The sequence below is a fragment of the Ammodytes marinus genome (genome assembly GCF_949987685.1).
Source record: "Ammodytes marinus genome assembly, chromosome: 14".
Lineage (NCBI taxonomy): Eukaryota > Metazoa > Chordata > Actinopteri > Uranoscopiformes > Ammodytidae > Ammodytes > Ammodytes marinus.
Window position 1 is genome coordinate 29,876,317 of NC_137218.1, and position 26,227 is coordinate 29,902,543.

General features: G+C 40.6%; 1 protein-coding gene across 2 annotated transcripts in view; it reads right to left on the minus strand.

The window, feature by feature from the left end:
- Window positions 1-25,938, minus strand: part of LOC307261135 (cell adhesion molecule DSCAM-like) — a gene marked incomplete at both ends in the record, with an annotated part of 119,716 nt that extends 93,778 nt beyond the window's left edge. For both annotated transcript variants that reach the window (XM_080041598.1, XM_080041597.1), the window contains one exon: window positions 25,896-25,938. In XM_080041598.1, coding sequence (XP_079897724.1) covers window positions 25,896-25,938 — 43 coding nt within the window. The remainder of the gene's footprint in view (window positions 1-25,895) is intronic.
- Between the last annotated feature and the right edge of the window lie 289 nt (window positions 25,939-26,227).

The window sequence follows — 26,227 nt, forward strand, 5'->3', positions numbered from 1 at the left end:
AATTTGCACCAAAACATCTGTATGGCCGGGTGATGAGGAGGAAGCCCTTTCTGTGCCCACGCCACAGATACAGTGGCATGGAGTATGCAAAAGCTCATTTATACAAGCCAGATTCATATTGGAAGAAAATGCTTTGGACTGATGAGACAAAAATGAATACATTTGGTCATTATAAAAAGCGCTTTGCATGGCGAAAGAAGAAAACTGCATTCCAAGAAAAACACCTGCTACCTACTTTCAAATTTGGTCATGCTGTGGCCACTTCAGGGACTGGGGCCCTGGTTAAAGTGGATAGTCGGATGAATTCAACCCAGTTTCAACAGATTATTCAGGATAATGTTCAAGCATCAGTCACAAAGTTGAAGTTGCCCAGGGGTTGGATATTCCAACAAGACAATGACCCTTAACACAGTTCAAATTCCTGCAGAGGGAAAAGTACAATGTTCTGATATGGCCGTTGCAGTCCAATGACTTGAATATCATCGAAAATCTATGGGATGATTTGAAGCGGGCTTTCCATGCTCGGCAGCCATCACATTTAAATGAACTGTATCGCTTTAGTATGTAAGAATGTTCAAAATACCTCCATCCAGGATCCAGACACTCATCACAGGCTACCGAAGGCGTCTAGAGTAAACATAATGTTTTAAAATAATAAGAAAGCTAAACTCTAAGGCGAGTCAGTTTTTTGTGGTAAAGTTACCAAAGCTCCAGGCTTCAATATCAGATCACTCGCTACAATAATACAGCTGTTTAACAGTCAAGCTTCTTCTGTACTGAACTGCAAATATTGATGTTGTGACAACGCAGGTGTCAGTTCAGTAGAGGGGAACAAATGTTGAATACGGTTGTGTGTGTAGGGAGCTCATTATCTCATGTATTCATGTTGGTTTTGCATTCCTAGTAGAGTATTTTGCAGCATGTTGGATGAGGCCGGAGCAGGCACATTCTACATGAGGACAAACAGCCATCATGCAGCCTCTGGTCCCACTATGGTTGTAAGGTGACTGAGCCAAGAAGAGAGGCTGCTTCACAACTGCTTTTGTTTCCAACGCTTTGCACCAACTCATAAAAAATTGAGACTCCACCACCCATTTCTGGGTGGCTGATTCCTTAAGATGAGAAAGCCTGATGGACACAAAACCCTGCCATATCCCAATAGTTCACTAGATACAGTGGGAGTGCATTTATTTTTCAGTGCAGTGCCAAGGAAAGCATTGAAGGTGGGGGTGGGTGGGGTTGAGTGGGGAGGCGGGTGAGCTGGAAAGCACTCCGCCAGTGACACGCAGGCCACTAAAGAATGTAAAGAGAAGGCTGAAGGAGAGACGTCAAGACAGAGGTCAAAGGCAGACTCCATCAGGGTGGTATGTATCATATCAACACTTTCTTTTGCCCTTTTCCCTTTTCTCTCCATTCTTTTGGATGCAGGCCTTCCCCAGCTCTAACCTTCATCTCTCCTTCACACTCCTCTGCCTTTCCCTCTGACTGGCTCCACCTCCACACCAGGTATATCTCACTGCACTGTGCTGCCTGCTCATCCACTTCACAGCCACTGTAAAGTAGTGCAGCCTAAATCTGCTCAGTCCTGGTTAGTCGTTTTGAACTACCTGTCCAATAATGCATTTAAATTAGCTTAATGGTAGACCTTGCAGTAGCCTATTTTTCTATTGTTTATGATAGAATGAGAATTGAGAATTATCTAGTGAAGCAGATATTACATCAAAATAATTGTGTTTTTTAATATTAAGTTGAAAATGAATATCCCAAGACAAACCAAACCAATTCATCATAATGATTTCCTGCAAGCCAAGGATATAGTATGTGGGCTATTGGCTGTCAATTGTGTTTGTGTAAAACTCTGTTAAATTATAATCTCATTAACGGCTGTCATAAAATAGTAAGATGTAACACATTCAAATGCACATCTCAAATACATGTTAACTCCTTGCATGTGCAGAGGGTAGCGGATGTATTGATCATACTAGGGTTACGGGAGTAAGATCAACACAAGAGGAGGCTGATATTGTGAAGCAGGTGATGAAAGATGTATGTGGAATCTATCCATAGCAGATAAAGGCTGCAGTCTGGAACACGTTGGTCTAAATCTCAATGGACTTCTGTCTCTGTTGATTGTGCAGGTTTTCTGAGCCTTATTTTAAAAAATTAAAAAAAAACTCTTCTTAAGATCTTGCCAGTGCTTAATTAATATACATAAAGCATATATTTAAAGTTCCTTCTTGTCTCCTGCCCCAAATTGCACACTAAATAGATTTTGGATATATATATATATATATATATATATATATATATATATATACACACACACACACACACACACACACACACACACACACACACACACTCACCGGCCACTTTATTAGGTACACCTGTTCAATGGCTTATAAAAACAAAAAGCTAATCAGCCAATCACATGGCAGCAATTTAATGCATTTAGGCATTTACAGTAAACGTGGTCAAGACAATGTACTGAAGTCAAACCGAGCATCAGAATGGGGAAGAAAGGGGGTTCAGGTGACTTTGAATGTGGCATGGTTGATAGTGCACGGCAGGATGGATCCATACTTTCATTTTGTTTACGCCAAATCTGAACCTGCCATCTCAATGTCGCAACTGAAATCTAGACTAATCAGACCAGGCATGATTTTTCAATCTTCTATTGTCCAATATCTGTGAGAATTGTAGCCTCATTTTCCTGTTTTTAGCTGATAGGAGTGGCACCCGGTGGGGTCTTCTGTTGCTGCTTCAAGGTCGATCGGGTTTTGTGTTCAGAGATGGTATTCTGCATACTCTGGTTGTAATGAGAGGTTATTTGAGTTACTGTTGCCTTTATATCACCTCGAACCAGTATGCCCATCCTCCACTGACCTCTGACTTCATTTTACGTCCACACAAATGCCGCTCACAGGATATTTTTTCTTTTTCAGACCATTCTCTGTAAACCCTAGAGATGGTTTAGAGGGAAAATTCCAGTAGATCAGCAGTTTCTGAAATACTCATACCAGCCCTCCTGGCACCCTCAACATTGCCATGTTCAAAGTCACTTAAAACCCCTTTCTTACCCATTCTGTTGCTCGGTTTCAACCTCAATAAGTTGTCCCGTCCAGGTCTACATGCCTAAATGCATTGAGTTGCTGACATGTGATTGGCTGATTAGTTATGTGTTAACAAGAAAATGAACCGCTGTACCTAATAAAGTGGCCGGTGAGTGTACTGTATATACACAGCTCTGGAAAAAATTAAGAGACCATTCTGGATTTTTCTTAAATATTCATCTCTACATACATGACTTATTGAAAATGCTCTTATGTCAAAAAATGTATGTATATATATATATATATATATATATATATATATATATACGTATCAATATATGTGTTCCCAAAGAATAAACAAGCCATGTCATGTGTGTTCAGTAGGACCTGTGAACCTCCTTTCTGATAATGTCCATCAGTGGTTGCTTGCTATTCACTCAAGCAATCTATTTGAGTAAATGTCTGATCAATACAGGTCCCACTAACACTCAACATAAATATGCCTATGCATTAGCATGTGCATTAGCCCACTGATGTGTCAGGGGCTTTTTGCTCTGCCTATGTTTACCTCAAATACCACTAGTCAAGATGCGTGTGGTTGCGTCTTGTTTTCTTGTTTTAAATGATAAGAACTCATGGAAGCTTAACATTATTTGATGATGTCCTGGTTGAATGCTTGGTTTTCTGCAACAACTGCCTGATATTTACCCTTTCTCCTTTGATTTGAAATTGAAATATTAGCCACAACATGTCTGTCCTGCCCAAGACCACAATGTATTTAAATATTAAAGTCCAATTGGTTCTAAGCCACAGTGTGGCCCTCACCAGGTCAGATATGTATGTGGTGCTACAGTGGCCATCAACCCATTAGAGCAACTGCACTGGGCCAAACAACATGTGAGCCACACTGACAGCTCATGGCAGGCTGTGCAGGTAATTAAGGCAGAGCTGCCTAGGGAGGGGAGAGGGGTGGGGTGTTGGGGGGAAGATGGGGGAGAGGGAGGCCTGGAGATGGGGTGGAGGACAGGACGGCATCGTGATGATAGTGAGTAAGCATCCAAGTCCCCCCCCCCTCCTGCCCTAGGGGCTTACACAATGAGCAGTTAAGAGAAGTGCTGTGCTGATTCCAGATGCAGATCAGAGAACAGGGTCTCCTCATTCTCCCCAATCACCGGCTCCCATTTTGCCCTCATGAATAATGTTGAGGGTTGCGCTCAGTGCCATGCAGCCGTATGTAAAAGCAATGATACCCTCCTCTGATGTCATCTCTCTGAGGGCCAGGCAGGAGTCACTGTGGAGTGGGTTAGTTGATGCATATGAACGTTCATTTACATGAGTAGAGGAGGGAGTTCCCATGTACTGGCTACATTGAAGACCTTAATCACTTATATCACTAAGGTGGAAATCGACAAATACTGCAAATCCACTGAGACAGTGAGAAATAAAAGAGTGAGTTGGCTGAGGAGGGAAGAGGAGATAATCCTGCCTGCAAGTAAACAAACTCTAGCTGCTGCCACTGAAGCTAATGTGTGACAGCACATCAAGAGAAAGAAGAGAAAGAGGTAAAACAACAGCGTCATAACACTCGTATGTGACTAAGGGCGCACTCACACTAGGCAAGTTTGCCTGTTCCATGCTGCAGGAAGATCCACCCTCCCCTCCCCACTCCCCCGCTGGCCCGTGGTCACACTGCTCCCAAAGGCCGCGGCCCGGGCACGATTGCGCCATCATACATACGTCATCACGTCGTAATACGATACATACGTCATCATCAAGCGTACTCGCTGCTGGAATTAGTAGAACAACAATGGAGAACACAGGAGTCACGGATTGCCCCAAACACCTTCGAAATTTTGTGGGTCTTAGCTGCGACCATGGCTGCGACTGAATACTGTCGCCAGTCCAAATTTCTAGCAAACTCTCCACTTCGCGATCGCATCGGAACCCACTCGTGAACCTCTTGCCGCCATTGTTTACAATTATTGTGGGGAAGAAGGGTCACGAATGGACTACGTCAGCAAGCTCAGGTTGCGTATCCGTGTGTGTGCGCGTGTCATCTCATTAGCATCTGTACTTTGGCCACGGCACAACTCTCCCAAGTGTGCCATGGCCAAGGGGCTGTTCCGTGCTGGAATACGGATGGCGTGGTCACACTAGCCAAACGTTCTAGACTTTAGTATGCAAATGAGCTCTGGCACGGGGTCGTGGCCCTAGTGTGAGTGGCCCCTAAGCATTGAAAAGACAGGATGTACCCAATGTTACAACTTCTGATATTTTTCAACATGATTATCAAAGTGTGATTTAGAGCTTGATGTACATGCAGGTTAAATTACAGAGCTCAGGAGCCACAGAAGTTAGCTCGCATATGGCCCAATGCAGAATAGAAATGCACTTCTTCTGTGGTCGCTAAACCTGTGCAAATGGGAGACAAAAGCGTGAAATGCAAGCAAACTGCCCTGCCAAGCAGAAATGCTCTGGGTGCACCTTTCCCATTTGCATGTCTGTAAATTAGGCAAAATCAATCCACCAAAATTGCTAATTGCCACACTCAGTTATGGTGGTGCTATTTACCGTGAAACAGACCCTTGTATTATCTTGACGCAATTTCTCTCTCTCTCTCTCTCTCTCTCTCTCTCTATGTCTCTCTCTCTCTCTTCAAGGCTCCTTAGCTTTAAATGATGTTGAATTAAAGGTCCCATATTATGCAAAATGCCCTTTTTCAATGTTTTTGAACATACATATGGGTCCACGGTGTGCCCAGAGACTGCCAAGTATTAAAGAAAATAAAACTCTCTCCTTTTCTCACTCCCCCCCTTTCTGAAAACCTCCACCCCTCCCCCCAATATACTTCAGTCAGAATTCTCTCAGTTTCTGATGTCAAAAACGGGAAAGCCACCTCCCCCCACATTATTAACCAGAAACGTCCACCATGGAGTAGTCTATGATAACCCCACCCCCTATTTCTAATTGGTCCATGGCCCCAAGATCCTCTGGAAAAATATTCCTTCACCGCCATGTTGTTTTCCCCGCTAAGCGACAAGATGCCTGTAGTACAGCAAAGCATGCTGAATGTTACATACTCCAACAAAGAAGCCTTGTGCTCATAATCCACAAATGTATCTTAACCCAGTCTAGCAATGCCTCGTTTTTAGCAAGACAAAGCATTGGAAGGTAATAGAGTCGAAGTCAAACTTTGAAACTAATGTTTTAACTGATTAAAGTGTTATTTTTAGCCGTTAGCCACCGAGTAGCTTCGCAGTAGCCTCCATATTTTGCTGCATTTTGATTGTGAACATGCCGTTTCCATTAGCTTGTGGCTGTCAGTGCATCTGTATGAACATAGTCTTTCATGTAGACAAGGATCGGTCATGTCAAACTGTTCAAAGTGCGGCTGAGCTCCTGCGTTACTAGCAATAGACATGATTCTTCTCATGGATAAACCTAACCGTGGTAACAGGCACTGCAAGCTATGGACCTATGGACAGAGGCCAATGGCTTCACTTCCGGACAGGGGCGGGGGGAGCTCATAGATTGTATATAAAACGAGGGGAGCTGCAGCTCGGTTTCAAAAATAGGCCATCCTGAGATTAGCTGAAAATCAGGATAGAGAGGCATACTACAATAAATGATCTGAACGTTTTTTTCAGCAAACAACTAAAGAAAAGCGTATTAGGGACCTTTAAGACCATATAATATTGACAGAAAAGTGTATAATATGAGACCTTTAATATTGAGTTATGTTATGGGGGAAATCTACAGGCAGGGGGGAGTGGGTGGTATGCTTATATAGGATTTTGAAATTAAACAGTTACAGTCATATGAAAAAGTTTGGGAACCCCTCTCAGCCGGCATTATAATTGACTCTGCTTTCACAAAAAAAAAGATAAAAGTGGTATGTCTTTAATTTACCAGGAACAGCTAACTACTGGGATGTTTTCCAAACAAAGATTTTTTGAAAAGCAGTATTTAGTTGTATGAAATAAAATAAAATGTGAAAAACTGGCTGTGCAAAAATATAGGAACCCTTGTGGTTTTGTTGATTTTAATGCCTGTAACAGCATGTAAAACTGATGACTTTAAACACAAAATTGGTTGGATTATGTTGTTAAGCCTTGAACCTCATAGCAATGTCTTTTGTTGCACTTCTCTTTGACTCTCTGCTGAAGTGAGACAGAATGGGATCATCAAAGCAGCTCCCAAAAGATCTGAAAAACAAAGATTAATCATTGTCATGGTGTAGGGGAAGGCTACAAGAAGCTTTCCCAAAGGTTTCAATGGTCAATTTCGACTGTAGGGAACGTTGTCAGGAAATGGAAGGACACAGGCACAGTGGCAGTTAAACCCAGGCATGGCAGACCAAGAAAAAAACAGGAGTGGCATAGGTGGAGGATTGTGAGAATGGTTGCACACAACCCACAGATCACCTCCAAAGACCTGCAAGAACATCTGGCTCCAGATTGTGTATCTGTACACCGTTCAACAATTCAGTGCAATTTGCACCAAAACATCTGTATGGCCGGGTGATGAGAAGGAAGCCCTTTCTGCGCCCACGCCACAGATACAGTTGCATGGAGTATGCAAAAGCTCATTTAGACAAGCCAGATTCATATTGGAAGAAAATGCTTTGGTTATTTGGTCTTTATAAAAAGCGCTTTGCATAGCGAAAGAAGAAAACTGCATTCCAAGAAAAACACCTGCTACCTACTGTCAAATTTGGTCATGCTGTGGCCACTTCAGGGACTGGGGCCCTGGTTAAAGTCGATAGTCGGATGAATTCAACCCAGTTTCAACAGATTATTCAGGATAATGTTCAAGCATCAGTCACAAAGTTGAAGTTGCGCAGGGGTTGGATATTCCAACAAGACAATGACCCTTAACACAGTTCAAATTCCTGCAGAGGGAAAAGTACAATGTTCTGATATGGCCTTTGCAGTCCAATGACTTGAATATCATCGAAAATCTATGGGATGATTTGAAGCGGGCTTTCCATGCTCGGCAGCCATCACATTTAACTGAACTGGATCGCTTTAGTATGTAAGAATGTTCAAAATACCTACATCCAGGATCCAGACACTCATCACAGGCTACCAGAGGCATCTAGAGGCTGTTATTTTTGCAAAAGGAGGCTCAACTAATACTGATGTCATTTTTCTTTTGGGGTGCCCAAATTTATGCACCAGTCAAATTTTGTTATGATGCCTATTGCATATTTTCTATTATTCCAATAAACAAAATGACACCGCTGAATTGCTTCTGTTTCCCTAAGGTATGTCATATATGAAAAGGAATTTGCTTCTTTGAAATCCCAGCTAATGATGAACAAAAATCCCCAAAATTAGAAGGGGGTCCCAAACTTTTTCATATGACTGTATGATGGAGCTCAGGTTTATTTAACACAGTAAAAACCTGTGATCTGTGTAACAGCCGACCTGTGTGGATGTGAAGCAGATTATAGAACATTCATCACCATCAAATACTGGCCCATCGTCTTAATGAAGCATCTGCTGCACAATGCGTATAAGAGTAAAAGCGTACGGTGCCGCCTGAAACACTGGTAAGAGATCCGCTTACTCCTACGTTACTTTACTCAAAATGTGTACCGTATGTAATATATCCAAGCACAATACGCACTGTGCATGTTATTAGAGAGTGAAAGAGAGGCATTATTTCTGTTTCAGTTAAAAATCCTCCCACCTCTGCTTGCTATACCGTCAGGGTAAACTGTGAGTGAGTGAGCTGACAGAGAGGGGGAGGGGTGGATCTCAGGTGAGCTGAGTGAGAGAGAGGACGGATCAACTAGGAGATTAGCTGAAGGAGGAAGGCTGACAGCTTGAAGATCATCTACGTATTATAGCACAGGAGCCTAAGGCCTGTTGACACGACAACAGTCTCGCTGAAAACGGTTTCAAAAACGTCTGTGTTCAGACACAATTGTTTTGAAAACTTTCATCATGCAAACGGTTTCGGAAAAACGGGCCGAAATCGCTGTAGTACGCATGCCAACCCAGTATTTGGCGGTGACATGTAGCCTAGTATAGGCCTTTCACACCAAAAAGAACCTGGGGCCAGTTCAAAACTGGTTACAGCCTTATACCTGTTATGAACCTTGGTTTCACACCAATCAGAGCCAGCCATGGAGCCGGCAAGAGAGCAACGTCATGACGTCACTGTAAACGTGTGTGTAAGTCGCCCGACGCCGCTGCTCTCGTGGCTAACGCTAAAGCTAGCGCTAGCTTTAAGCACAACAACAGCGGCGAATACGTCTTATTTTTACACTTGTTGGCTCTCGCTTTGCAAACAGGACCCATACAGCATATTTTCGCCTGTCAATTTGATCGCTACGTTCGGTAATTATGTTATGTTTACGTCTCGTAGTAGCTGTGTTTTTAAATATGGCGGGCATGAGGTTTGAGTTGGTCTGGTTGGTCAGGATAATCCCTCCTCCGGCCACTGGCGCAGGCAGTTCTCACTGCAAACCCAGCTCAATCCGGGGGTTGGGGTTGAACCAGTTTTAACAGCCCGGAGCCGGCTCTCTGGCGGTGTGAAACCAAAAAACTGGCTCTAGCTCCGAACTAGCTCGGAACTAGCTCCGATTTTGCGGCGGTGTAAAAGGCCTAGTAGATAGCTCTTCCGGTGCACATGTAAACAATCCGTTCACTGTAACCGAGAATGAATGCCCCTAACGTTTATTAAGGTTTTGGTGTGAGCGCAGGGTTACTAGTATTTCAAATGACAAGCTTTCTGTCCTCTTTTTTCACCGCGTAGAACTCGTGAAAACAGCTGTGAACATGAAGGTGTGAAGGGGCTGTGTCACACACACACACACACAATACAGGTAATATAAAGTGAGCAAGCCACAGGCCAAAAGTGTGACTGGGAATTGTTTGCTTAAGTTCAGATGGCTTTGAAATGTTCATATCATCTCTGCCATTATTTGACTTGACTTGTTTTTTAAATGTAGTGTCCATTTAACACATGCTGCTGCTTCAATGTGTGCCTATTAAGAGAGACATTTTAGAAAGGATAAACTGGGAAACAAAGCTAGCCAATAGAAATGTCTTTCATCCAAAGAAGTCCAAAACAAACCAAGGGAGAGCAATGCCCTAACTCATACTGTATATCTATCCGATCAGTGCAGCTGCACCATTCGGTATCCAAATACACTAGGCAAGGCTTCGCTCCAATAACACAAGTGATTGGGATATGAAAACTCTGTTTATATAACAAACACACATGAGATTATGAATTTGTAATCCAGACCGGGGAAGAAGTGAGATGAAGACTATGTACATTTTCAATACATGCAAATACAAAGAAGGTGTTAGGTGACTAATTCTTCTCAGTAATGCAATAGTGCAAGTTAAAGGGCATTATCGTCGCAAAAACAATGCCATTATCATTTATATTATTACATTGATTAACAGGCAAATGGACATATAACACGTTTGATTCCATCTAAATAATGGTGGTGTTTGATACAGAATGTATTAGAGAGAAATCTGGTATGGTTTAATTGCAACACAATGGATAAACAAAATCATCAAGCACAGAATACAAGCTTAGGTATTGGTTTATGCCCCTCTTTGTTAGCTGTATAATATCTTACGACAGGAAGTAACTTAGCTTTACTGCCATGTTATTGTCTTTTTCAGGGTGGTGAAAACAAAAGCCATTTGCAGGAGTGGCATATGATGCTGGCAGTTGCCAGTGGGGGGTAAATCAGAGTCCTAGGGTTAAATGGGATTGTGGGTCAGTTGACTAGACGTCATTGCCTCTCCGCTCGCAGCCATACTATGCCTCAGAAAAATATCACTGTTTGCCCCCCCAACACACTCCCTGCCTCCCCGCCCCTCAACATCCCTCCATCTGCCTCAAAGGCAAAAAAAAAGAATCTTCAGTGACCCTACTACACTAGAGGGTTATTGCTTATTGCGTCTATGCAAACACACAGTCAGCTAAATGATGTGGATCAAATAGCGTATTACAAATATGCCAATGCCTTGAATCTTGAAGCATAACAAGACTTAAATCACAGGACAATCACACCAAAAATACACATTGCATGCACAAATCTGCATTGAATCCTTTACTGAGCATATAATATAGGACTCTCATTATTTAGTCCAAGTCCTATGTCTATACAGCACTATTATAAATCACCCTGATGGATACACAGTCAATTGAGAGTAACAATGACAGGCAATGGCTGAGAAAATGGCAGCAATTTGCATTAGAGCTGCACTCCATCTGCACATAGAAGAGCGTGGCCCTTTATTAATCATCATGTTTTCTGTGATTACTAGACCACCACAGGACATCAAAAGCAGAGTCATATGCACCTTCCCATGCAGCCTTACATACATCTCTCCCCATCCTATACAGTGTATCAGACAACCTGCCTGCTGACAAGGGGCTCTGCAAACACTGACAGGCAACAAAATACATAGCAACATATTCAGAGCGTTTAGTGCCTGGGATAAATCAAATTATAATTGAATCATCTGATCAAACAGCAATTAGCATAATCACTTGAGGGGAAGGCCAGATAGAGTGGAGACTGGAGCGGAATGGAGCTTGGGGCTAGCAACACTTTAATGAAACATTTGCCAGAATGTTTGAAAATGTTACACATTTGAGGCTGCAGCTGAGCTGGATGTTTGAATGTTGATCAGCCAGCGAGGTCCTGACTTTATATTTCATGATTTGATGTTTAGTTTTTGTACAAAAAATTGAAAACTGTATGCATTCTTATCCTTACTATCATTATTATGATTATTCCCATTTTCTCTATTCCATGATGAATCCCCACCCAGTACCATATTAACAGCATTTCAGCAATGTTTGGTTACTAAAAGTAGTCTCAACTCACCTTTACCTATTTGGTTAAAAAGACTGTAGCAAAGGGATGTGACCACTTTACAGTTTTGCAAGAAATAAACATAAACACATTACCTCATCGTGATCCATACTAACTGCCGTCTCTCGTTCATTCGCTTTGTGTGAGGACACATAATCTTTCAGCTCTGTGAGAGAGAGTAGTTAGGTGACACTACATCAACTCATTGCAATCAGGTGTGTGTAGCACTGACTGGCATTAGTTGATGCTGTGTCACTAACCACTTTCATGGAGCCGAAAAGAGTCCGGTGCCCTCACACTTTCAACACACGGACATGCACTATATTGCTTCCTGGGGCCGGTTTCCCGAAGCCTTCTTAGAGCCTTCTTAACGCTACGTCATTCGTAACCCCTACGTAGAGTTCCTACTTAACATTTCGCCTGTTTCCCGAAACGTTCTTTGCTACGAATCTCTTTCGTACGTCATACGTTGGTAAGGTTGGTCTGGAGCGCCCTCGGAGCCTTCTTAGATCTACCGTAGGGGTGTTTCAGCTCTCGCTTGTGTCATTTAACTAATAAATCTGACTGTATTTCATATCAAACGGACACAGCGATGACTGTATTTAATAACAAACTGTTAAAAACGATCCAACTGTATTGTATATCACATATATTTAAAGTAGGCTATTTGATATTTCAGCAGAATACCATTCACAAAGTGTTCAAACTATATGAACAAGTACTTTTTAGTCATCTAACTGACTTGCATTACCTGAATGGATGCGATGTCCGTCAATATGAAAATACTTTATACGTGATACACTATAGCCTGCAGTCGGATCGTTTTTATCAGTTTGATATTTAATACAGTCATTGCTGTGTCCCTTTGATATGAAATACAGTCAGATGTAAAAGTTTAATGACACAAGTGAAAGTCCCTGCGATCGCTGTGGCATCGCCAGAGATACAGACCCCCACATATCCTTCCGTTAAAGCACCATGCACCATGCGTAAAACGGACACAAGTGACATCCCTGTTGCGCATGGAACTGCCACACATTCATGAAGAAAATAATTGCTGGAAACAATCTTAATCTTAATCTCCTCCGCTGTTTCTATATTTTCTATATATTTTTTAAAATCAGTATAGGCTATGGTAGTATGTTGTCTCCGGGGCTGGATACTATTGAGAACCTCCGAACTGTGTTCCACACGGCTCGTCTGGCTCAGCTGACAGCAGCCGGGCAGAGTTTGTCGGATCCTCTGGCTCAAAACATGTAAACGTGTGAAAAAAATTATTAATAATCAATTAAAACTTACCTTAAAATAAGTGTGCCATGTTAATGTTTATTGTATTTAGGATTTTAGCTCATTTGGACGCTGTTTTGGCCGTCTGTTTTTATTGATATAGGCTATTGGCGATATTATATCTACTTTCAGTTTCCTTACTGACCCACCACGAAACGTGATTAGTGTTCTTAAAGATACTTAGATTATAAAACAAGAGGTCCAAAACACAGATGATGATTAAACAAACTAATTTATGACTTTATATTACACTAGAAATGCACGGGTAGATTTGATTACGCAGCATAAAGAGAACGCTGGCGCTTCTAGTGTTAAATACATGTTTCTGCCTTGAAGGATTTCTAACAATGTTTTATTCGCAAAGACTGCAATACGTTTTATAATATAGCCTAGTGTTGTCATGCAGCTGCGCATGAAATGAGCAGGAAATGGAAAATCGAACTCTGAGCAATCGATTTCAGCAGTGTACGAACGACGTAAGGAGTGCTTCTCCTAAGAGACCGTTCGGGAACCACGACTACAGAGGTAAACAACTTTGGTAAGTCATAACGTAGGAGTCTTCGTAGCTCGCTAAGAGAGGACGTTATCGGGAAACCAGCCCCTGATCATTTGAATCTCGCACGCCCGGCACGAGCTAGAAAACAGCTTCACGACAGCTGGCGTCGTAAAAATACTACCGCTTTTGTCCAAAGGGGACGCCAACGTGCCATGTTACTCGTAGTGGCTTTAAGTTTCATTGTTAGCTAATTGGATATCCACATTTAGCATTTAACAAATCCCATTCTATGACTCGAACAAGGTCAGTGTATTGAAAACAGGGAGAACAGAGAATAAATAAGTCTGTTTCAATAGTCGTGTTTGTTATTATTAACCTATTAACATGCTTTATGTTTTTTTTTTAAATGAATTGAAGTATAAAATGTAATAATCATGGCCGTGCAAGACAACCTTTGATTGAGTTCATCTCAGAGGGATGTCAGAATGATGTCAAAGTGTAGGATCTCACTTGCAACAAAGGTATAGAAAGTTCAACAGACACTGATACATAGAGTTAACATAGCGGAGATGAGGAGCAACACTGAGATATCGTTAGGCTTCACATTTTTCTGTTTATTACGTAGTTATCAGTGTGGAATTTTAAAAGGCTTCTGTTGGACTTACACAGGGTTATACAGTGTCGTGCGAAAGTTTGTGAACCCCTTGAGCCTTTTGGAATTTTATTTATGTTAACCATTATTAATTCATTTTTTTCAATACCAGTATTTTTTATATGAAATAACAGATGTTTGTTTATCAATTCAACATTTTTCTTTTCCAGAAATCAATTGTTAAAATAGATAAAACAAATTATTTGACAAATGTTGTATGTGCAAAAGTTTGTGAACCCTAAGCTGCATTGCTTAAATCGAGCAAGGTAAACACAATCAGGTGGGCCAAATTGATTGATGAAATAGACCAATGTAATGAGAGATCTTTAGGGAAGAAATTGGGCGCCACTAGATAAAACCAGGTCAGTTTAGGCCCACCAAACTGAACCCATACAGGTCAGACATGCTAAAAGGGAAACAAATCTCAGAAGATCTCAGGAATAGAGTTGTGATGCTGCACATTTGTCTGGGGACAGCTATAAATTAATTCAAAAAAAGTTTGAGCTCCATCGGTCCACCGTGAGGCAAATCATCTACAAATGGAGAGCTGAGTGACTGAACATCTGCCTAGAAGTGGACTTCCTTCAAAAATATCTTCAAGCGCCACAAGAAAAGTATTTTTTTAGTTAAAAGCCAACCCACACATTACATCTAGTGATTTGCAGACCTCTCTTGCAACATCTGGGACAGATGTGCATGGTTCCACAATAAGAAGAAAACTCAGTCAACATGGCTTTCAAGGGAGGGTTGCTGAAGAAGCCTCTGCTCTCAAAAAAGAACAAAACTGCTTGTCACAGCTTTGCCAGAGAGCACCTGGAGATACCTGAAGTCTTATTCTGTGGACAGATTAGTCCAAAATTGATCTGTTTGGTCATAACCAAAACCGCCATGTTTGGGCAAAAACGCAACTCTGCCTACCTTCCAACAGAACCTTCTCCCAAGTGAAGAATGGTGATGGCAAATGGTCTGCAAATCTCCAGATGTAATGTGTGGGTTGGCTTTTACCTGAAAAATCCCTTTTCTTGTGGTGCTTGAAGATATTTTTGAAGGAAGTCCACTTCTAGGCAGATGTTAAGTCACTCTTAAAGCTCTCCATTTGTAGATGATTTGCCTCACGGTGGGCCGATGGAGCTCAAACTTTTTTATACGAATGTATAGCTGTCCCCAGACAAATGTGCAACATCAAAACTCTATTCCTGAGATCCTCTGAGATTGTTTCCCCTGTATCTGACCTGTATGGGTTCAGTTTGGTGAGCCTAAACTGACCTGGTTTTATCTGTGTTTTATCTAGTGGCGCCCAATTTCTTCCCTAAAGATCTCTCACTACATTGGTCTATTTCATCAATCAGTTTGGCCCACCTGATTGTGTTTACCTTGCTCGATTTAAGCAATGCAGCTTAGGGTTCACAAACTTTTGCACATACAACATTTGTCAAATAATTTGTTTTATCTATTTTAACAATTGATTTCTGGAAAAGAAAAATGTTGAATTGATAAACAAACATCTGTTATTTCATATAAAAAATACTGGTATTGAAAAAAAATTATTAATAATGGTTAAAATAAATAAAATTCCAAAAGGCTCAAGGGGTTCACAAACTTTCGCACGACACTGTATAAGGATAATTGGCACATACAGTGCACATACTCACTTTCCTCTCTTCAAATCATAGATACATTAAGGGTGTATTTACACATGGAAAGTCCGTTAGTTCACTTGCTTTGGTCCAGACCAAATAGAATTTTGATTTTTTTTTTGTTGGTGTGGTCCACTTTCATATTGCCCCTTTTGCAAGTGAACCAGCATTACGAAGCAAAACCACACGTGATCTGAGGTCATTCATTCATTGGACAGACATTCTGGCGTGGAGAGAAGCAGGAAGAACGAAGTAAAAACTGCGAATTTATCATTGATATAATATGGGGTTAAAAATAATAAAAATGCCTACATCTAACCTATACAGTCATATGAAAAAGTTTGGGAACCCCTCTCAGCCGGCATTATAATTGACTCTGCTTTCACAAAAAAAATATAAAAGTGGTATGTCTTTAATTTACCAGGAACAGCTAAGTACTGGGATGTTTTCCAAACAAAGATTTTTTGAAAAGCAGTATTTGGTTGTATGAAATAAAATAAAATGTGAAAAACTGGCTGTGCAAAAATGTGGGTACCCTTGTGGTTTTGTTGATTTTAATGCCTGTAACAGCATGTAAAACTGATGACTTTAAACACAAAGTTGATTGGATTATGTTGTTAAGCCTCGAACCTCATAGAAATGTCTGTTTAATCATGAGAAAATGTATTTTAGGTGCCTAAATGCAAGTTGCACTTCTCTTTGACTCTCTGCTGAAGTGAGACAGAATGGGATCATCAAAACAGCTCCCAAAAGATCTGAAAAACAAAGATTGTTCATTGTCATGGTTTAGGGGAAGGCTACAAGAAGCTTTCCCAAAGGTTTCAATTGTCAATTTCGACTGTAGGGAACGTTGTCAGGAAATGGAAGGACACAGGCACAGTGGCAGTTAAACTCAGGCATGGCAGACCAAGAAAAAAACAGGAGCGGCATAGGTGGAGGATTGTGAGAATGGTTGCACACAACCCACAGATCACCTCCAAAGACCTGCAAGAACATCTGGCTGCAGATTGTGTATCTGTACATTGTTCAACAATTCAGCGCAATTTGCACCAAAACATCTGCTTTTTATAAAGACCAAATAACTTAATTTTTGTCTCATCAGTCCAAAGCGTTTTCTTCCAATATGAATCTGGCTTGTCTAAATGAGCTTTTGCATACTCCATGCAACTGTATCTGTGGCGTGGGCGCAGAAAGGGCTTCCTTCTCATCACCTGGCCATACAGATGTTTTGGTGCAAATTGCACTGATTTGTTGAACCATGTACAGATACACAATCTGCAGCCAGATGTTCTTGCAGGTCTTTGGAGGTGATCTTTGGGTTGTGTGCAACCATTCTCACAATCCGCCGCATATGCCGCTCTTGTACTTTTCTTGGTCTGCTAGACCTGGGTTTAACTGCAACTGTGCCTGTGTCCTTCCATTCCCTTACAACGTTCCTTACAGTAGAAATTGACAATTGAAACCTTTGGGAAAGCTTCTTGTAGCCTTCCCCTAAACCATGATAATGAATAATCTTTGTTTTTAAGATCTTTTGGGAGCAGTTTTGATGATCCCATTCTGTCTCACTTCAGCAGAGAGTCAAAGAGAAGTGCAACTTGCATTTAGGCACCTAAAATACATTTTCTCATGATTAAACAGACATTTCTATGAGGTTCAAGGCTACAACATAATCCAACCAACTTTGTGTTTAAATTCATCAGTTTTACATGCTGTTACAGGCATTAAAATCAACAAAACCACAAGGGTACCCATATTTTTGCACAGCCAGTTTTTCACATTTTATTTTATTTCATACAACCAAATACTGCTTTTCAAAAAATCTTTGTTTGGAAAACATCCCAGTACTTAGCTTTTCCTGGTAAATTAAAGACATACCACTTTTATATGTTTTTTGTGAAAGCAGAGTCAATTATAATGCCGGCTGAGAGGGGTTCCCAAACTTTTTCATATGATTGTAAATAAAGAAGAAAAACATCAAATTATTGTTGTTTCATATGTTTATAATATGTAGCCCTATGACAATGCCACGTTATGTGGCTTCTAGCCTACGATGTGAAACATAATTTTTACTGTATTTCTGCTGCTGGACGCGCGGCTCGCGTGAAGAATAGGCTCAAACTGAAACACAGCTGATTAAGCTGTGTATCAGCTGGGTGTCAGCTCGGCGCAGTTCAGCACCAAACTGACACGGGGACAGTATTGACGGTCCCGTTGGGAAGAACAATAAAAGCACACACTTCATGCAAAGCGCAGCGTGAACCTGTTGGCACTGTAGGCTACGGGAGACGCTCCTCTCCATCTGATCGCTGATCCGCACGCGTCATTATCAAATGTAATATTTTCGCTCGGGGCTCCCGGTCAAACCACAACTAATCTTCCTAACAATGGCGACAACAACACTTTCCCATAATGTGAAGCTGATGGCGATTTATTAAAAAAGAAAAGAAAGAAAAGGCGCAGTGCTTCCTGCAATTGGGTCGGATCGAGTCCGGCCAAATTCATACCACAAACGAACTGCAGCAGAGTGCGTTTTGAAGCGCATCGAGACCACCTCTTCAGCTGGGTCTCGGAGCGTTTGTTTGGTCCGCCCCCGAGTGCGATTGCTGTATTCACACCTGTCTGAAAGATGCGCACCGAAGGTGGAAGTGCACCTGAGTTCGTTTCAACCGAACTAAACACAGCATGTGTGAATACACCCTAAGAGTAAAACATTGGGCATAAATTAGTTTGATCTTTCTGTGGATGCAGACAGGTATGTATATCCATGAAGGTCCCAACAGGCGAGTCTCTGTAGTTTGGCATTACTCTAACCACAACACTACTAAAGTTTTCTCCAATTATAATACTTTGCATTAGAATTAGCTTTTGTTCAACAATTCATCCACCATATTCACATTTAACTTGCACAAGATCATCATTTGCCAATGAACCACTTTTTTCACATTTTGATTCCAGGTTTGATTCCAGGTGTGAGATTATATTGAGGTTCTTAATTCTTAAGTTTAAATGCTGATTTACACTAAATGTATATGATCTCTGGAATACGGTCAAGTGCTGTGTTTGCCGATTTTGCATCACTATGTCCCCCTGCTACAGACTTAACGTTTCCACTTAACATAAATAAAACAGTAAATGAGTTGTGTATGAACATAATACATAATGTCCAGAACACTTTAGAGACACAGCAACAATAGCTTAGCATATTGCTGATCCAAGTTGTCTGAAGACAACAAAGCTCTAAACACTTGTTTGTTATTAGGAATGCATGTATCACCATCTCAGGTCACGGTCACAATAGGGACATTTGTAAAGGGTCTATAATGATAATGGCTTTACAGTAGATATGACATTGCTGGTACATCTTTAAGGTGTTGGACATCATGTACAGTATGAGTTAGACATTGAACAAATAGGAAAGCCTTGGCCTTATAGAGTAGCCTCAGCTCATATTAGCTTAAGGCTTGCTGTACCTGCGTGGCCAAAGCATTAACCTACTGCCCTATTTTAGAATGAAAGCCTACGGACACAAACAAAACAACTAATTGCCATCTTGTCACAAGTCCAGTTAATAACTGTCTTATTGTACGCTGGCAGCGTTCATACAATGCCATTTTGCAAGAAAATCTGTAATTCATGTTGCATAAAACAACAAGAGAATTCTGAATGAGCTATTTGATCTGCCTCAAAGTGGGTTTATGAACAAATAAAAAAACAGTCACCTGTGATTGTGGGATTCATGTGAAGGGGCAGGTGTATATCAATGCCAGATTTTTGTAAGCATCTTTAATAATGTTCAATCTATCTATAAAATCATTCACACACCCAGGAATTGGCTTTTTCTAATGATTGCAGAGCATTTCTCTACCACATTTGATAAGTTCATTTCCTCTTCATATTTTGCTGACATTTAATAAATCATCACACAGTTCTAGTGTCATTCGCATAATGGAATATAACTAGCAAAGAGCCTTATAAAAGTAGTTCAGACTGTGTCCTATTGAATATACAAGAGAGAAAGAGAGAGAGAGAGAGAGAGAGAGAGAGAGAGAGTTTAGTCTTAATCAGTGTCCAACAGTGTTACTGTGTGATGTATTGGACAGTGCCTAAAATAGCAGCGTGGAAACCCATGCTGATTTGATATGATTCTTTGGGCTTTAGAAACCACATAACGCAAGCTGACTGTATGTCCCTCTTCCCCCTCTCTTTCTGCCTCACTAGACACTATCATCTCCTTAAGCATTCTGGTCTGGGTTAAATGAAACCTTTAACAGTTCAATGTGCATCCATTAACATATGCTTCAGTCTACACTCGTCTGCACAGCCAAGCTAAGGCGCAAGCACACACAACGGAGCAACACTGAAAAATTGACCCGCTGGCACTGACAAATCCTGGTGTGATTATCCATGAATGCAGAACGTCACTAACACTTTCTAATATTACAGTTTTTTTTCGATCGCTAAACGACAGTGGGCACAACCGAGGACACATGTGCAAAACTCTTAACACAGTGTGCAATACAGAAGTCCATATGGTGGTCAGTGACAACATTTACCAAAACTAAAAGCTCAAAACGTTTGCCAGTAGGATAGAGATCGAAGGGCAAGAAACTCCTGTTTTGTAGTTGTGTGCAAATGCTAAAGATAGGGAGGAACCTCACAGTACTCACCCTTACGCTCTATGAGAGATAAGACTCTCTTCTTTTCTTTTTTTGTGTAATTATGTACTATGCTACTTTCCTCTGTCAGCCCACGTTACAATAGCAGCAGACTGCAGCAGGCGGAGCATAGGGGTGTATGCTCTGACAACAAGCGATACATAACTTAATAACACGTGTATTTAATGAAAGACATTATTCAAAAGACGGCAAAATGAGGCGAATACTACTTTTTCTGTGATATGTGCGGATGAGGTTCACACCAGAGATGATCCTCTCCAAAGTTAATTTACAAACGGCCCCAGACAGAGCAGAGTCCGGTTGTTTAGTGCTCACCAGAGTCTGTGACTGTGTTCAAACCAACCCAAATGAACCGCACCAAGGGCTTAAACGCTCAAGGGTTCCTTTCAACCGCAATAAGGAAGGCTGGTGTGAACACAACCTTAGTAATTCAGACTGTGGTAAGAGTTTTGAACATGTGGCTTCAATTGTGCCCACTGTCATTTAGCAGTCAAAAAAACTGTCAAACTCAACCTGCCTTGTACAACTTTAAGTACCTAAAAATACTGTACTCTTTTCAGTATCTTCGGGGCATTTATCGTTTCAGTTTGAGTGTTCATTCTTGTAAGCAACAGGTCTTGCACAAAATCTGAAAAAGCATGTATAAACTATAATAATGGTTAATTTTCGAGTTTTAAAAGTCTGTTTTCATTACCACGCTGTATTATAGTGAAGAAATAAATTGCTCTAGTGAGGGGACCACAAATGATCATTTCATGCAATGCGGGTTAAATAAAGATATAAATATTTTACAACTGTCCGTAAATCCTCATACTCTGTAGGATCAGCAAATAATCAAGACATAATAACTACTTCTCACTTAAAAATAATCATCCACAAGCATTTCCACTGGCCTACATTATGTTGACTGGTGTGCTGTTCAGCTCACTTGTTGTTTGCTTGTGTGACTCTGTCAAGCCGTCCTGGCTCTATGTGAAGTGACAAATGTAAAGTCTGCTCAGACCTACATCCCCACTGGCCTTAATGTGACCTCTGAAGAAATGCTGTTTTGTTCGCTGATTAGTGGTCAAAAAATATAATAAAACAGTATCAAATGTGGTACAGTGCACAACATGTTTAAGCTCCTCCTAAAGACTCGACAAATGATTCACTTTTAGCACCAAGAAAGATAAAATAAATATATATGTTGTGGTCATAGATAGTAAATAATATGGATGTAGCATCCGGGCTGACCTCAGTTATTCACACGGCATCCAATAATCCTGGTTTGTGCGCGTCGCCATTTTGTGACGGGGAGGGAGATAGCTGACGTATACCTACGAGGCAAAGTGAGGGACAACGGGCGGAGAACTGTCACTCAAGAGATCGCGTCAATACATTATAACCTCCAAAAGAATAAAAACTAGCGTGGTCCGAAAATATTCACCCCCCTCAGTGTTGTCATGGAGATATGACCTAAACATACAGACTAAAATGGTTTTGTGGCCCAGGCTGTAAATAGGTTTAATAATGCTGTGAACACGGCATGTTTAATATTGGAGTCAATGAGAGCTGGCTGTCTTCTGCTTCCAGCCCCCAGTGGCACTTCCTGGTTACTACAGTTGTGGTCACTTCCTTATTGGATGCTGGTCAAAATCGCTGATGTTGGGGATTGGTTGTGGTGTGCGGATGTAAATGCAATGCAACATCTTGATGAACAAAGTGAACTCTGGGGACCAGGGTTTGCAAGAGAAAATATTGAAGGAAAGGAAATTAAATACCTCAACAGAGATGGTTTAGCAGATACATTCAGAATAAACATCCTGCAACTTGGCAGATACATTAATAAATAAAAAAAAATCATTATACTTATTTTGATTTTAAACAATTAGCGGTACATAAATATAATTCTTAGGGGACAGGGCTGTGTTACCCATTTCCTGAAACTATCAGAACTGACAACACAAGAGAGTTCTCCCTCTCAATGACTCACAGACAAATAATAAAGTATATGGATAAATAAATATGCACACACACTAATGAATTGTCTTTATTGGTGTTATCTTTATTGCAAAAGCAACTCTCCCCTGTCACAGTGATGACAGGTATTCATACGCTCAGGCATTTTCTATGTTTAATCTTTAAAATCTTTGTTCAGCATAAAGTAGCAAGGAAACAGTTTTCAATGTTCAGTCTGTTGCCATAATGATCTGATACAGGATCAAACTAAATAGTGCTTGTTCATTAGTCATTCACACAATGTTGATAAAGTCAAACAGAAAATGCTTGTGCTTTAATAAGCTGATGTACTGTTTCTCCATCAACCCCTTACCATCCTCAACTGAAAGCTAAAAATACACATCCACAGAGGGATACTAAGAGCCTATTGAGGAGCTTGTATATTTACACAGCTTATTAGTGTCCAATTGAGCATGTGTCAGATCCCCCATTATGTTATTTCCCCAATGTTACCTCTTCATAACTCGAATATATGGTTCCCATTCCCTTTACATTTTAATTGACACTCCTGCAAGAGCACTTTACAAGCTTGAGCACTACTGAAGTGAATTCTTCAACAGATTTTACTCTCTACAGCTGTGCATTGTTTATATCCACTGTAGATGAGCTTGGAAATCCTCAGATTGGAAAATGATAATTCACAGTAAAATGGAGTTTGTAAATACCACTGCAAGGCTAGAGCTGTGTTTATAATGTTTTAAAGATACATTCTAGTAACAGCCAATGCAAATATTTATCTCATAAATAGCAATGAAAGAATACGCTAAACAGACAAAAATCAGTTTAGGCGCCTGAGCAATCAAACATTTAAGTCAGATACAATGTTAAATGGGATAACTATTATCAGGAAAGACTCTATCAGGAAGCATTGCCAGGGTCATCTAAACAGAGTGCAGTGTTGCTCAAGCCCAAAGCCCACACTGCAGCAACACTCATTACCCAGGTCTCCATAGAGACAACCTCAGCAGCATACCGGACCCCAGCCCTAAAAGCCTTTATTTTCATCAAATCAAATCAAATCAAATCAAATCAGTTTTATTTGTATAGCCCAAAATCACAAACACATTTGTCTCAGTGGGCTTTACATTTCATACAATATGATATATGATACAATATGACACCCTGCCCTTACACCCTTAGCTCGGCTGAGAAAAACTCCCAGTAAAAACCCTTTACCGGGAATAAAAAAAATTTAAGAAATCTCAAGGAGAAGAGTTGCAAAATGTACAAATCTGATGCTAGCTGCTCATTAAGGCTAATCGGTGCAGGTCTGTTCAGAGGGGGGATTGTGCAGAATACAATCTAAGATCACCAATCATAGCCCCTTTATTCTGTCTACAGTCAATATAGCGTGGTACAGAAAGAAGCAAAATACATAGAGAGTATTGTCATAATGCACTCTGGGTAATTCTTATGCCACAAAACAGCATTGTATTCTTTGAATCAATAGAAAAGGTCAGTGTCAAATGAACCGAATCTGTCGATATGAACGGCACTGCATCAGCAGTGACCACAAATGTATAATTCATTACAATTACAAGTGCTGCTGCTGCCATTCAAAGTTTCCATGTAGATGTATCCAGCAGCAGCCATTTTGCAACGCTGTTGCCTGGACTAAAGAGACTGAAAAGCCATTCAAAAGCAAAGCAATAGAGCGTGCTCAGCAAACAGACATTTCAGCACAGCATTGAGTGAGATTTGAAATGGACATCAGTGTCCTACATTTTTTTAAACTGCTTTGCCTCAGTTACAAAAAGGAATTTATTTAACACCACCGTCACTGCTTTTACTCCATTATCTCCTATAAATAACCACTGCCTTCATTGAACCCTTCAGCATGGCCACAAAATGGTTTTCCTGTCATCTTTGACGCATCGCCCCCTACTCTGTTTACCTTGTGTCCACTTTGAAAAAATTAAACCCCTTTCCGTGCATCTACCTTTCAAAATATCTTGTAAATACCCCTGTTACATCCCAGCCCTTACCCCACAGCCCCTAGTCCTCGTCATTGCCCCCCTTCATCACACACCCTTCTTGTATTCAATGTATGAATCAGTCGACTTTAGTATAAAACCAAACACAAAAGGCATTTATCAAATCTATCTTTCGAGTAAATCACTATCAACAAATGAAACAGGAGCTGGATGCATTTTGCAAGACGTGTACTTGGACGAGGGTGATAAGGGCTTGTCTCTTTTTTTTCAATCCAAAATGACTCGATGTCTGTGCTTCTAATATGGCGGGTGCAATGCCAGAAAAAAAGCACAGCCAAACGATTTAATCCTTTTCCAAGGAGATACTCAATAGTTCTAACAGAACGCATACAAACTTGCATTCATATGTTCAAGTGAATTAATTTATGGTAACACTTAAATTAATGTAATATGTTTACTTATATCATAGCATGCAAGTAAGTATGCTACATTCCTCATTGACATTCTTCTTAGTTTAGGAGTAGAGTTCTAAATGAAACATTTATTTTTAAGTCCATAAAGAAATTATTTTAGCTACTTTCAATAAGTGAATAATTGTTCAGTTTGAATGCAATTCACAAAGAGGCTTTGAGATTCAAACAAACATAAGGTGAATAAATCATGTAAACGTGCAAATGTTTTACAGCCAAATTATTCACAAAGAGATACATTTTTTATAAGCCATATATGTGCAAATAGAGAGTGAAATCTAATATCCACATTAGGCATCTGAAAATGCAACCAGACTTAGGCCCAATGCAGTTTGATGAGAGACAATAAAAATAGTCTCATTGTACACCCTGAGAATGAAACCAAATAATTAATAGATTTTATTTTAAGCCTTTATTTACCTACAAATTCAGTCAACAAAAGCTGAAGTAATAAATACATTAAAAAAGCCTGGTTTCTCATGCAGTACAGGCTGCACCTATCACTCAACCTACACCTCTCTCTCCCTCTGCATGTCTCTCTCCCTCTATATGATACAAGGGTAACCTTAAATATTGAAACATGCATGAGTGTGTTTGATTGTTATCCACTTTCTCTTTATAAAGGTTAATTTGGATGTAACTATCAAACCACCAAAAATCCCTGTGTGAGTGAGGGCATAGCAAGAGCCTGTTCTTTCGTTCAATTATCGAGGACAAAAAAATATGTAATCATCTTCATTGCGGAAATGCTTGCAGATTATTAATAATATTATTTGTAAACTCAGCCTGTTGGGATAATTAACATAAACTTGAGGTTAACAAATGAATCACCTACCATTCAAGATGCACTGGGAAAAGATGAGAGCCAATATCCACATGCCCCGCTCCGTTCAATATCCAAGCTTATGCTTTTTCTTCTTCTCTCTCCGCACTCTTTCTTCTTATTTCTTCCTTGTGTTTCTTCAACAAGTCAATTTCAATGAAAGAAAAGGGAGTTTGTTAATCTATATATCTCCCTCTCTCTCTCTCTCTCTCTCTCTCTCTCTCTGTCTGTCTGTCTCTCTCTCTCAATCCTTCCCGTTTGGAAGAAGAAGAAGAGGAGGAGGTTTGAGCTCCTTCCTGCTGCTGATTGTCTCCTGGTATGGGGGGAGTTAGTAGGCTATGTGT